General features: G+C 37.2%; 1 protein-coding gene across 1 annotated transcript; it reads right to left on the reverse strand.

Annotated features, from left to right (window-relative positions):
- Nucleotides 1-14,124: 14,124 nt before the first annotated feature.
- LOC145010394 (uncharacterized) lies at nucleotides 14,125-14,574 on the reverse strand. Its single transcript, XM_078968942.1, has one exon. The coding sequence runs from the start codon at nucleotides 14,572-14,574 to the stop codon at nucleotides 14,125-14,127; it is 450 nt and encodes a 149-aa protein (XP_078825068.1).
- Nucleotides 14,575-15,189: the final 615 nt, after the last annotated feature.

Genomic DNA, 15,189 nt, shown 5'->3' on the forward strand with positions numbered 1-15,189 from the left:
TCATCCATATCTTGTATAGTGGGCTAAAAGGCTCCATGGACTATCAAGTTGGGTTCCACCCATAGGATGCTCCATGGATGCTCCATGGGAGTTACAAACCCATGGGTCATGGAAATGAAGAGTCATGACACATTAGGGTTTAACCCTAGATGTGTCAACACTATATAAGTAACATGTTCACCACCTAAAATCGGATACACTAAGAAACAAGAGGGCTTGGCCGATTTTGAGAAGTGTGTGTTCTCTCATAAGTTCTTCCAAGAGCATTTGGTGTTGTGTGAAGCATTTGAGGCATCACACTTGGGGTGCTAGGCTCACAAGGTTTCAAGGAACACAAACAACAACAAGGTAAGTTATTCTATCTATACTTTAAGTTAAAATTGTTCCCCATGTATGCTAGATAGGAATATAACCTTGGAATTCAACTTTGCATGATAATTAGACAAACATAGATCCAAGGTTATTAGGGTTGCATGTACACTTAGGAAGTGTTAGAATGCTCAAAACCCATCATTCTTTACGTAGATATTTCTGTGCTTGAATACTTGATATAATACGGTGACTCGCACTAGGTTTGTCGCCGTAGACGATAAGAGTTTTGTTAGTTGGGAGGTTTAGATGGACTGCTTTCTCGAAGCACATGATGTCGGTGCAATGAAGACTCAACCAATCCATGCCGATGATAACATCGAAGCTTTTAATCGAGACCGGCATAATGTCAATTGGGAATGAATGGTTATATAGAGTTAGGGTACAACCTAAGTATATGCTATTAGTGTTTTCTGTTTTCCCATTAGCCATTTCTACTGTGAATTGTTCTTTAAGTGCGTGTGGTTGTTGTTTAAGCATGCAAGCAAATTTATGGTTCACGAAGCTTCGCTCCGCTCGACTATCGAATAGAATGCATGCATAGGAGTTATCGAGGAGGAACGTACCAGTTACCACCGTCTGGTCAGCAACTGCTTCCCCATGGCCTATTGCCAGTACCCTCCCTGCTCCGCCAACATTCTTCGCTTTGGGGCAGTCCCTCTTATACTGGCCTGCTTCACCACATCCATAGCAGGTCAGGCTCGCGCCAGAGCCAGGGACTTGGGCGATCGGCCCCACCGGGGATTTACAGAAACAGACAGTGTGTCCTTTCCTATTGCAGTAAGAGCACTGCATTTCACGGCAGGGGCCGTTGTGGTGGAAGTTGCATTTGTTGCACTTAGGCAAACTTCCAGCATACTGCCTCACCGGAGCAATAGCAGCAGTAGGGGTTATCGCAGCATGCACAACCACAACTTGCTGCTTTTTGGCTGCTCGCTGTTTCTTCTTGTCTTCCCAGAACTTCCTCTTATTGTCAGCGGGTTTGGAGGTTCCGAGATGGCTAGGATGGTTGTTGTTGCAGGGGTTTTGACTCCATGGTCAATGAGTCGTTATGCCAGTCGCTTGGCACTGTCGAAAGTAGCGGAGTTTGATGATAGGACATTCCCCTGATACAGAGGCACTAGCCCCCATATGTACCTTTCGATATTTTTCCCTTCAGTGGGAACCATATTGGGGTAGAGGGACACCAGTTCGCTGAATCTGACGGTATAAGCGACTACGTTGGTGCCCTTCATGGTCAGGCTCCAAAGCTCCTGCTCCAATTTCTGGATCTCGCCCCTCAGGTAGTATTCCTCAATCATGAGGGCCTTCATGGTTTCCCAACCAATATCATTCTCCACTATGAGAGTCAGCGCTTTAACGTGGCAGTTCCACCACGTCAGGGCCTTTCCTTCAAAGGTGCATGCACCATATTTGACTTTGCTCGCAGCAGGGCATGAACAAATTTCGAAGACTGATTCAGCCTTTTGGAACCATTGCGAGAGGGCAATGACTCCGCCGGTCCCATCAAAGGACTTGGGCTTGCAGTTGGTGAAATCCTTGTAGGAGCACTCTCTCGAGCGCACAGGGGTTTTAACCGGAATTGATTCAACAGGGGTTCCACCTCTGCTGGCATCAGAAGAGTGATACTGAGCCATGGCATTTGCCACTGCTGCGGCTACGGCAGCATTCAGGGCTGCAGTATCGATGACTGGAGGAGGAGGAGGTAAAGGTGCAGGGTTATTCCTGGTAGATTTGCGAGGAGGCATCTTTCAGCTATAAGTTTATAAAGATAAACAAAGTGGTAAGAATCAATTGTAAGTGGGGCGAGAGTGACACATGGACTAACTAACCATAGCCTAACAATTGAATGAGTGTTTGAGATCACAACAAAGAATATTAGTAGGAAAACACAAGTGTACAGATTTTTCCCACAGATTAGATAGATGTCAATATTACTCATATTACCAATGTAATAAGTTCAGGGGAAATCGACCTAACAGTAGGTCTTACATCATGCCATACGGAAGAGTTTGAATGTTCTTAGATTCCTAATTAGAGTATTGAAAGTTAGGAATATTTTGCAGCAAAGTGCTACTTAGAGCACAGGTATTAAAGGCTATTCCTTAACCAAAAGACAAAGATTTACTAGACATCTTCTAAAAGCGATGGGAAATCCTCGGGCGAACCCTGAGGTCTACCAGTTGACAAAACACCTCCTGAAGGTGTCGCTCCTGAGCCCTCTAACGGGCACGAAGTTCCAAGACTTCAGCTCGGGAGGCAGCCAGTTGTTGCTGCAGGGTTTCATTGGTTCTCCGGGTCCGTTCCATGTCTTCTTCAAGACGGCAGATGCGGACTGTGTTGACACCAGAGTTGGCATCAATCTCCATGACCCGGTCGATGGCTGCTCGACCCTGCTCAACATTACGAGCTATTCTGTGGATAACGAAGGGCAGAGCTCGGTCACATAACCACCTTCACTGACGTTGTAAAAGCTTCGGTCCCCAAAGCAAGGTAAGGGTTGACCCTGTTCGTCACTCCAACAGTTCATGTTGGTTGCCCACAAGGGTGTAGGACCTAGAAAAGCTGGTTAGGGGTTGTTGTTCGACGCTTGACCTACTAACGGTAGGTTGTTGACTTCAGGCTCAGAGTCGGATCCATTAGAAAAGCCTTCTGCGAGGTGATCATCCAAAGGGATTGGATGCTCATCTCCGGGCTCTTCTTCGATCCACCCAGCATTGCCTTCATTTGGAAAGTACGGCTCACCATGATGGAATCCAACCATTTAAATCTATGCGAGAAGAGAGGTATAAGAATATAGTATATATGTAGCTAGTAGTAGTACAAAATACACCTATAGTATTTTAAGTTTAGGTTCTACTGATCTCTTTGTGGTATTGTTGGTAAGTTTTTAGACTTGTTAACATATCACAACCATTCTAGGGCATATGCTAATCACTCCTCGGACCAGCATAGTTGATCAGGCTATGCCATTTCCAGGACTGACCATAAATATCCGAGCTCACTTGTGATATTTAACAATCGTAATACTTTTGTTCTTGTCATTGTGACACTGATTTTAGTATGAATGCAGACTAGTATACTAAATTAAATATTTTAATATTTAACGTATAGACTCTTGGTCAGAGTGTTTTAATCCCAAATGGGTTTATACTTAGTATATCTTTTATGGTTTGATATACTCAATTCACTATAAACAATGCTCTGATACCAATCTGTCACACCCCAAAACCGAGAATGCGGAAACGTTCTGGGGTGGATGATGTCATGTAAAGTATCACAACACAGTAAAAGTAAACAAGCCAACAACATCATCCATTGCATTAAATATATAATTTTAATACAAGCGTGTTATTTACACTTGTAGACACCAAAAATAATGTGAATCAAAATAATAAGATGAGTCTTGGATGCGCTCCATCTTCTCAAAAGCTGCCCGCGGTACCTATCTACTGATGACCTGAGAATACAAGTTATTTTGAAAGAGTTTATCAGCATTAAGCTGGTGAGTTCGTAAGTATTTTAGTGTCACTGTTTGTATAAAAACGTTTGAACATCATTCTAAACATAATTTTGTAAGCATTGGTGATAAAAGTATGTAAATGTTTGTACATGGTTGTAAAAGTTTGAATCTCTTAGAAAAACCTATATTTTCTATTTAAAAGTAGCCTTCTACCAAGGCGTAATTGTTTTGTACGTTCGTTTAACGTAAAAGTGTGTAATTTTCCCAAGTGTAACTATCATTAACCAAATATAGTCTGTACATTTATGTTTAAGTGAGGTGATCACTAAATGTATATAAAGGATAAATTATTGTAGTATTGTAGTGTTGTATTATAGGAACTATTGTTGTACTAACTACCTTAAATTAGATTTATATTAAGGTATCATGTGATTAATTGCACCATACTCTTGACTGGTAACAACGACATACGAATGGTCGTAAAACGGAATGATGTTTGGCACCTGCAGACTTGCAGGCCCGGCTGTAGCTAGCAGCAAGGTGTAGGATAATCAATCCAGTATAGATCTATATGCAAACTCACACTCTCCCTCCAAGAGAATTATGGCTACAACTCGAGCCATGACATTTAAGGCATGCTCCGATATAGTTGATCACAATTGTTAACGTATTCATGTATATATAATGTAATGTTACTTGTTCTAGTATCGTTGTATATGTTCTCTTCCTAGTATAGATGTACATGTTCTTCTTCTAGTATAGTTGTATATGTTCTTTTCTAGTATAGTTGTATATGTTCTCATAGTAGTAAGTATCGACTCATGAATGAACTGACTCATTGATCTAGAAATTGTAGTAGTATGATCCTGTGTTACCCCGATGGTAACTTACTAATGATGTAACTAATACGCATGAATATGGAAGTACTTTTATGTCTATATATGTACACTTGATATATAATTAATATTGAAACGGCCTTCGGACGGCTACCCGAAATTGATGGGTTTTAATCATAAGAACATCCTATGTGCTCATACAAACCCTAATGCTTGGATCTAGGTTTCTCTATTGTACATGCAATGTATCCAAGACTATAAACTCATCACAAATCCTCCTTGTGATGAGTTTAGAAAGCTTAGAGTTTCAAGTGTCACTCCTCTAATGGTTCACAAACACCAAGAGCAAGAGGATGAAGATGAGAAGAGAAGGAGGCTGCCCAAAACCGTCCAAACCCCCAGAAGAAAGCTTGTCCACGTTTTTGGGGAATAAGGGTGCTTTTTATACATGTAGGCTATTAGGGATTTAAACTAGGAAACCCTAATCTGACTGCTTAACCCTAAGCAGCCCATGGATTCCTTTCTTAAAGGCCTTGGATGATTCCTTATGGGTTTCCCCCTAGAATTCGTTCAACCTTATAAAATAAGGTAATCCATAGCCCAATTGCAATTATCTTATAATTACAATTCCAGTCCCTTAAGTTTAATTAATCTCTTTTAGTCACAAACTTAATTCTTATAAATTCTTGACTAATATTAATTAAACAATATGATTTCTCCTTTAATATATTATTCCCATAATATATTAATAAATCATATTTAATCCTTTCTCTCCATAATTCATCCTATCAAGTTGCTTTGGTGAAGGCAACCCAAAAGGACCATGCACCATCGGGTCAAGTAAATACCAAAATAGTTATGGACTTAGACACTAATCCAACAATCTCCCACTTGGATAAGTCTAATAACTATTATGCGTATCACTTCAGCTCCTGATATGCAATCGTAGCTTTCCAAAGCCGCTGTCATCTCTGATCCAATCAGATACGCGTGTCCTTTAGATAATGGATCATATATTCCTCCATTATAGATATCGTATAAGATATGATTTCAAATCATTCTTTCTGTACTATTTCTCGATTTCCGATTTATGACAACTGACTAATTGAACAAATCAAATTAGCCCTAGCCCGGCCGAGCATTTACGTTTTTCATCACTAAATCATCGAGGGTCCCAAAGATATTGCTTTTATCCTACTTTAAATAAAAGGAACGGATAAACTTTGACTCAATGCTCGCTTGCACTCATTCACCGAATCACACACAACAGTATGTTTTATAACACCGATTTACTGGTGTGTTTACATATTGTCAATGTGCAACCGACTCGCAAGATACAACTCACACATCTCGGTTTCAAGAATATAAGATGTTATCGTCTCACTAATCACTCGTGATAAAATCCATGAAGTGATCCAAGTGAGCGTGGGTTTAATCCAATGCTCAAATCATATTCATAAGCACTCATGAACGTTGCAGCAAAAAATTGCTTATGTCTAATGCTCTTTAGACAATCCACACACCAATTCACGACAATCTTCACTCATATCTCCTTCCAACATATGAACGACTGTGGCCCGTTTGAATAATTTGACTGTTGTTAACCAATTAAAATATTTAGGAAGTCAAAACATGCAAAGTGAAACACAAGGATAATACTAATCCCATATGGCCCCAAACCCTTGAGTATAAATAAAACACCTTTTATTTATCACCATATCTATTACTCATTATTTGTCGTTTCGGGTAATCAAGTTCTTACTTGAATTATAAGTTCTTACTTGAATTATAACACTTGTCCTATGCTCTCAGCATGCACACAATGTTTACCTATGGTTCTTACTTTGTGAAATAGATCAAATGAACACATTTCCAATCATACTCATTTCACAACTCTAAATCCTTTTTCATAAGTGTAAGAATATCAAATTCTTGCGACTTATAAAATATGTTAGATTCTAACATTTTATGCAAATATCCTTTTGTAATATCATTGCACTAAAGTCACAATGACTATTGCCAATGAATTACAAAGTTCTCTATCGGAAATTGTTACAAGACAATTCCATAGATGTGATGTCTCTCACTCAAAGTATATTTCTTTGAACATCCTTTTGCATAAAATTTCTAATCTAGACATAGATTCTCAATATTTAACTCCCAATATGGAAACCTTTCCATACTTACCATATGACAACATATTCTTAATAGAGTCTTATCTATTCATAATAATGTCGATATACTCCATCCAATACTATACTTCCAACTACTCACAAGCGACCAATCCTCGGCGAACTTTGGATTGTCCTTTTATAGTTGTTTAATTGTCTTAGTCAAAACCGATTATTGTCCTTTTTCCCTCTAAATGCGCTAGACATTTGGAAAAACTTTAGAATGGTCAAATATTGTTGCATTTGCAATCGATCCTATACCCGAAGCGTATGGGACAGTATTCATAATGTCTTACATGAAGATTTGATACTTTATCAATCTTCTGTCGTAATATTTTATGTGCTACGTTCTCATAATTCGAATTATGAAGAGGAATGTCATAATCATAATCGAAATTTAAGAACACACTATGTATCCTTGACTAATATTATTAACATTCCACAACCTAAGCCTTTAGATTTGAAATGAAGCATAATATTCTCTCCCTTAATTATAGCAAAACAACTATTCAACTCTTACAACTTTGCAAAGTATGACTCTTGTTTTCTATAATTAATATTGCTTACTTCCCTTAATAATCATACAATCATAACATTAATGCTCCCAGTATCAGGATTATTATAAACATAATGCTTATGCTCCCACTAGCTTTGACATGTATTCAGAAAACAACTTAACTTACAGAAAAACAATACCTATTGAATTTCTTAAGTTCATGTTTCTAATACTTAACGCTTTGATAATCCTTTATCAAGGCTTCTTAATCTCATACACCTTTGTTTAAGATAGCTCATATGTGTGTCTAAACAATTAAGACTAATTGCCAAATCTCACAATTCGGATCATGGAAAGGGATACCGTAACCATAATCGAATTTGAGAATACAATTTTGCAATTGCTATCTTCTTGAATCTCTCCTAGTGAAACCATTTCCTCACAGTCATTTTCATGAAGGAAAAAATCTTATGACACTTAGATTTTAATGGTTTATGTGTTCCTATCCATGTGAATTTGTCAAAACCAAGTTTACGACAAATTCAAACTCATATGGACCGAACTTTCTTAATCTTGATTTCTTGCCTTATGGTAGCACGGCTGCCAACCATGTCTTCCAAGTAGTTTAGCAGCTCACCTTTTCATATCAATATACTTTTCATTGATCCAGGTCCTTGCCTTTCATGCATTCCAATGAGAACTCATAGAACTCACATGCATAATCAACTCGATTGGAATGGTACAGAAACAAAAATAACGTCAACATGATAGGTTATAAACCTCAAGTCGTGTGCTAGTGATGTTAGATAAGGTTTATTTTGACTTATTCTTGAAACCTTTCAAGACTATTAAGACTCCCACTAACTCCTTGACATATAAGATTCTCTTGTCAATAACCATTTCTTGACAAACAAATATTCAAGAGTTAGTGTAGCTTTTATCAAAACACTTCATAAATTGGTCCTAGTTGGTCTCTGTCTTATCCAAGACATCACAACTTTCCACATTTGATGAATGTTATAAACCCTCTTAATACTTGTCACTCAATGTCACAATCTTAACTCTAAGACTTGTTTTGGAACGACGTATGATTGACTTCATGATTTAACCATTTCTTCAATTCTTGATTCCTCTTCTTAGACATACAATTGTACTAAGACTCACTTAGAGGATCAATTGAGATATGGTTCTTAATCATTAATACCTATCATAAAGCGTAAAAGGTACTCTCCCTTCTTCTTGGTATGGAGAAACTTTTATCTTTCTGCCTACTTGATTCTTCTTATTCGTTCTGCTATTGATTTAACCTTATACAATCAATTCAGAATTATACTCAATCTTATAAGTGCAATCATATTTGCTAAACTTTTAGTAAATCGTGATGAATATCTTTGTTACTCTTGCGGTAGACTTGATCAACACATAACCTTGTGTATTCGATCTCTTAGCCCTTCACTTGACACATTGTCAACGAATTAGTCTAATTTCCAAATGTGAAAGTTTATTCGTTCATCATAGAATTCTTGTTGTACGATTCCAAATCTCTATCCAATAGAAACTTGGGTGATGAGAAACTTTCCCTATTTGGTAATTCTCGACATTTCTACAAACAATATAATTAAGAATCACATCCATTTGTTGTAAATATACGAACATCAATTTTTCATAATGATTTCATTGCAAGGAAATAAATAAATAAATGAGTCAAACAAAATTTATTTTATTTATAAGAGCAGTGGAAAATTTGTCGTTACAATGCAAAATCAAGTGAAAAACTCTTTAATAAATATTCCTAACAACTCTATCTAAGCTCAAAATCTAATCTTCGAATCCACACGATCGAGATCCATTTCTTCATGATTAGACTCATCTTGCTATTTCATCAAGCTTCCTCTCTTTTCATCGATCCTGCAAAACATTCAAATGCAATCTTATTACATTATATATCATGAATCAGCGAATAGGAACTTAATCGAGTTAGATAGTGGATTTTACCTGAAGCACGGTCATACTCTTTGACTCTCCTATCTTCTGGAGTCTTCAGGCTCTTAGGGCAGACTTGTATCCAACGCACTTTCTCTTGGCAGCGAACGCAGGTCGGTTCTCCTAGAACATCCTCGGAAACATGGTTGGTTGACTCTCCCAACAAATATGCTCCATTGGTTTGCCAAATCATTTCTGATTCAGCAGCAATGAGCATGTAAGTTAGGTCAATGAGGCTTTCGTCATGATCCATCATATTATACTTTCTTTTGAACTCATTATATGATTCGGGAAGTGACTGCAGAACCCAGTTCACAGCCAACTTATCCGGGAATGACACACCCAACATTCTCAACCTATCAATGTCTGGTTTCATTCCTAGAACGTGGACACACATGGGTTTACCATCTTCATGTTTCATTTCCAATAGGGATTTAGTGACATTGAACCTTTCAATTCATCTATCTTGTGGGTTAGGAAGAATAATGGGAGGAGGTGGAGGAAGTGAAGCATGATCTCTTATTCCTCGATCGAATCGTGGAATATCATCGTCATGTGGAAAGCTTGTTCCACGGGATTTGGGAAGACCATAGTTGTCGAACTTTGACATCTACAAAACGGGAGAAAAAAAACAAATTCAAGTTAGTTGATTGATTGAGTCCTTAATAAATCACCCAAATGAGATATTAAGTCTAGTACCCAACACAATACGCTACAACTTAGAAAAGGGAAGCCGTAATCTAGTTGCAGAATATTTGAAGGTAAGTGAATGACGATTCACTAATTTCCACCATGAAAAACGAAAACCAAATTTTAGTTTTAAATCTTATGAAACTCCTAGATCCTTTGAGATTCATTGAACATTTCAATAGCATGTTTAAATCTCAATATGCCCCTCTAGTTTGTGACTGGGATGTCGAGGATCACAAAGCGGGTGTGATTAACCATGCAAACTTACATGGTGCCCTCACATGTTACGATCACCTATTCGATGTGTCAGTAAACCACACACACTCCACCGAACTATGACAAACATTTAATCACCCTTTGCTACCTTTGCTTATAACCATTTAGTGTGCCGGTAAACCAAACACACTCCACTAACGTCTTCGCAAGGGTACAAAGTTTAATTTTATATATATAGTATAGGGTGTATTTTACACTTTTAAAATACTAGGTGGTCAAATTTAACAATTATACTTTTAATTCAATTAAATTGTAAACCAAAACTTTATGGATTTATTAAACCTCTTTTAATTATACACCTTAATTAATTAATAAAACCATAAGGGTGTGATTTGAACTTTTCAAAACGATACTAGTGTTTTAGAATTTAACATTTCTAAATTAAACTTTTAATCAACTTTTAAATTCCAAATACTTGAGGATAAGTTTTGAAACATTTCAAAACATTAGGGTTTAGAATTTAAATATACATCAAAATTAAACTTTTAATCAAAATTTAAATTCCAAAACTTGAGGGAAAGTTTTGAAACTATTCAAAACAATTGGGTTTTAACTATTTAAATCTCAAAAACAAAACTTTTATGTTCAAATTTAAACTATAAAACCTAAAGGGGAATAATTGAAACTTTTCATAACACAAGGATCAAATATAAATTAAACAATTAATTTCATCATTATCTATATTTGACCTAATTTAATTTCTTGCAAGATAAGTTACCCAATTAATACAAATAATCAACTTTAATCATATAAGGAAGTTATTATCTAATCAACTGGTAATTATCTTTTATTTGATCAAGGGTATACTAAAAAATATGAATAAAATGGGATTTTATTGATGTAAAACAGATAACGCAATTATCCAAGAGAAAAACAACAAGAAATCCCGAAATCCCCTCTTTCTGACGCTCGAACTCGCCGAGTAGGGGCCTACTCGCCGTGTCCACAATGGGACTCGTCGAGTTCATCAGGCAGATTGGCCAAAAATCGAATTTGCAACTTGAACAAACATACAAAGCATGAATACAATAGAATCCAATCTAGGCTTTGATACCACTGATGGGTTTTAATCATAAGAACATCCTATGTGCTCATACAAACCCTAATGCTTGGATCTAGGTTTCTCTATTTTACATGCAGTTTATCCAAGACTATAAACCCTAGATCTAGCATAGGATAATCAATATAACATATAATTAGGATTTAGATCATACCTTGAATGTTATGTAGCAATAACAATCACAAATCCTCCTTGTGATGACTTTCGAAAGCTTAGAGTCACAAGTGGTCACTCCTCTAATGGTTCACAGACACCAAGAGCAAGAGGATGAAGAAGAGAAGAGAAGGAGGCTGCCCAAAACCATCCAAAACCCTAGAAGAAAGCTTGTCCACATTTTTAGGGCATAAGGGTGTTGTTTATACATGTAGGCTATTAGGGATTTAAACTAGGAAACCCTAATCTAACTGCTTAAGCCCTAAGCAGCCCATGGATTCCTTTCTTAAAGGCCTTGGACGATTCCTTATGGGTTCCCCCATAGAATTTGTCCAACCTTATATAATAAGGTAATCCATAGCCCAATTTCAATTATCTTATAATTACAATTCCAGTCCCTTAAGTTTAGTTAATCTCTTTTAGTCACAAACTTAATTCTTATAAATTCTTGACTAATATTAATTAAACAATATGATTTCTCCTTTAATATATTATTCCCATAATATATTAATAAATCATATTTAATCCTTTCTCTCCATAATTCATCCTATCAAATTGCTTTGGTGAAGGCAACCCAAAAGGACCATGCACCATCGGGTCAAGTAAATACCAAAATAGTTATGGACTTAGACACTAATCCAACAGAAATCCCACCAGACCACATCCAAATCAAGGAAAAGGAAATAGGGCAGATGGCCTTCCTAAGCCCTTTAAACATTGCCTATATATCTATACATATATGGGCATGCAATTTATAAGAAGTATAACAAAATTTAAATAAAAGTATTTGATAAGTAAAAGAGTTTGTAAAGCAGTTTGAAGTAACACAGTTTGATAAACAGTTTGAACAGTAATAAAATCATTGGTTTTATAGTTATTAATCACATGTGATTGATGTAATAACTATAAGTATTTAACTTGTATTCCCCCCCCCCCCATAAAAGCATTTAAAACATTTAAAAGTATTTCAAAGGTTAATTAAAGGGGCATGAACTCACTTGTGGTGAGTAGATTGGATGGAAGTGTCGGATACTGTGCTAGGTGGTAAACAGGGACTTGTTCACACGCACGAGCCTAGTCATCATATAATGAGAATATATATAACTAATTATCCAAATAATAACTAATAAATTAAGGTAGGACACTCTAGAACATGAAAACACTTTGTATAAGTGTTATAAGTCCTAAGGGTTGCCTCTAAGTTGTTGTGGGACAAGGCTAAAGGGGTATAGGGTTCCAAAGTTCCAAAGGTCCTTATATATGTGATTACTCTTCAATAAACTCCACACAAGGAGTTTACGGTCGTAAACCCTTGAGTTTACGCTCGTAAGCTCTAAAACATGTTGACATTATTTGTTTTGAAGTGTTACTTGATTTCTAGAATAAGTTCTACTTGGTGGTTTAATCCTTTGGGTAGTGTAGCGCATTAATACACTCCTTTTAGGATTTTTCGGCCCAAAGACCATTTCCTTTGGAGTTTATTGTCGTAAACTCTCATGGGACGAGTGTTTTTACGCTTTCAAGTCCGAACCACATGTAGGATAGTTTCTAGGCATTTGTTTTAAGGCTAATGAAGGCCCTAGACACACTTTGGTGCCCTTGATTGATGTTCACGACCCAAGCACATAATATGGACGTAAACTCACTTTGGGAGGTTTCTTTGATGTTTTAAAGTCCACAAATTAGCTAGGATTAAATAGAGGTTAAAGTACAAGGCATTAGGAGTGATTAAAACAATCTTTGGCCCTTGATTTTGGAGTTCACGGTCCAAGAATTTCCTGGGCCGTGAACACCTAGATCTTGGTGTTTTGGTTGTTTTCTAGTCTTAAATACATTTATAAATAAGCCTAAGTTTGCTACTTATCATGGGGAAAAGACTAGGTAGCATTTAAGCCTCATATTGGAGTTTACTCTCCAAGAACGTTCTCGAACGGTAAACTCCTGAATCTCACAGATTTGCTATGTAATCTAAGTTATTAAGCACATAATAAGCATTATAAGACAACTAGACAAGTGTACTCATGATATGGGATGAAAACCCGATGATCCGTGAGAGAGAAAATGGATTTTCTCTAGTTGGAAATGCGAATAATGAATGAATTTGGTTCAGAATTCTATTTATAGTCCAGAGATATTTTTGGCAGAAAATATTTTTATTCTCGAAATGATTTCTAATATAACAGAGTGTTGGAATAACAGTGTTACACAAAACCCTAGTGCATCCACTCTCCTGATATTTCCTGAAGTGTAAACCCTGAAGTACTCAATCTTATAAGGAATAGTCTGAAAATTAACTGTGACTGATATAACTTCTATTAAAGTGATATTGTTTGTACAGAATGAAAACTTCGGGTTGTCACGTGACTGTAGTGAGTTTTGAATGCGGCCTTGGGAATATCCCCCTCCTGGACTCGCAGCTGATGGTACCCGGATCTTAGATCGATCATTGAGAAGTAACTTGATCCTTGTAGTTTGTCAAAAAGGTCGTCAATTTAGGGTAATGCATATCCGTTTTTTATGGTGAGTTTATATAGTTCCTGGTAGTTTATGCACATGCAGAATGATCCATCTTTCTTCCTCACAAATAGGACCGGTGCTCCCCAAGCTGAGAAGCTTGGTCTGATGAATCATTTTCTTAGCAGTTCGTTCAGTTGACTGGACAATTCTTGCATTTCTACTGGTTCTAAATGGTATGGGGATTTGGCTACAAGGGTGGCTCCAGGAATCAAGTCGATATCGAACTCGACTTGGCATACGGGTGGTATTCCCAGAAGTTCTTCTGGGAATACATCGGGAAAATTACAAACTTCAGGAATATCCTTGATGTCTTTCACTTCTTGTTTCTCGTCCACCACATGAGCCAAGAATGCTTGGTATTCCTTGTGTAGATACTTTTGAGCCTTGACGCAAGAGATAATTTGTAGATTTTTGTCGGGTTTTTTTCCATAAATGATGAGGGTTTCGCTACTTGGCAGATTAAGGCGAACAACCCTTTCGTAACACAGGATATCAGAATGATGAGGATTTAACCAATCCATGCCAATGATAACGTAGAAACTCCTTATTATGACCGGCATTAGGTCGATTTGGATAAAATAGTTGTTTTGTGTGTGGGTAAATCCTATGTATATATTGTTAGTGCTCTCTGTCTATCCATTTGCAATTTTTACGGTGAATGTTTCATTTACTGATTGGGGCTTCTGTTTAAGTTGGTGTTTAAACATATCGCTCACGAAACTTTTCTCCGCACTACTCTTGAAAAGTATGCATGCATATTAGTTATTAAGAAGAAACGTACCAATAACCACGGAAGGATCAGTCATGGCCTCCTCGTGCGCCATTGCTAAAACCCTTCCCACGCCTTCGTCATTCTTTGTTTTTGGATAATCCATATTGAAATGCCCGGTTTCACCACATCCATAGTAAGCCTGGCTTTCCCCGAAATTAGCGGATTGGATGGTTTGTTGTGCCGATACCTTACAAAAATAGGCGGAGATCCCTTCTTGTTACAATTATTGCAGTGTATCTCTCATCAGGCTCCATAGTCATGGAAATTGCACTTTTTGCAATTTGGGAGAGTCCCAACATATTGTCTAGCAGTTGCTGGAGCGGTAGGGACAGTAGTAGTGTGGACTGCCACAGTTTGTTTTTTCTTTGTGGGCTCTTATGTCGACTGACCCTTCTTTTTGTTC

The sequence above is a fragment of the Lactuca saligna genome, chromosome 8 (genome assembly GCF_052625555.1).
Source record: "Lactuca saligna cultivar CGN05327 chromosome 8, ASM5262555v1, whole genome shotgun sequence".
In the NCBI taxonomy this organism is placed as follows: domain Eukaryota; kingdom Viridiplantae; phylum Streptophyta; class Magnoliopsida; order Asterales; family Asteraceae; genus Lactuca; species Lactuca saligna.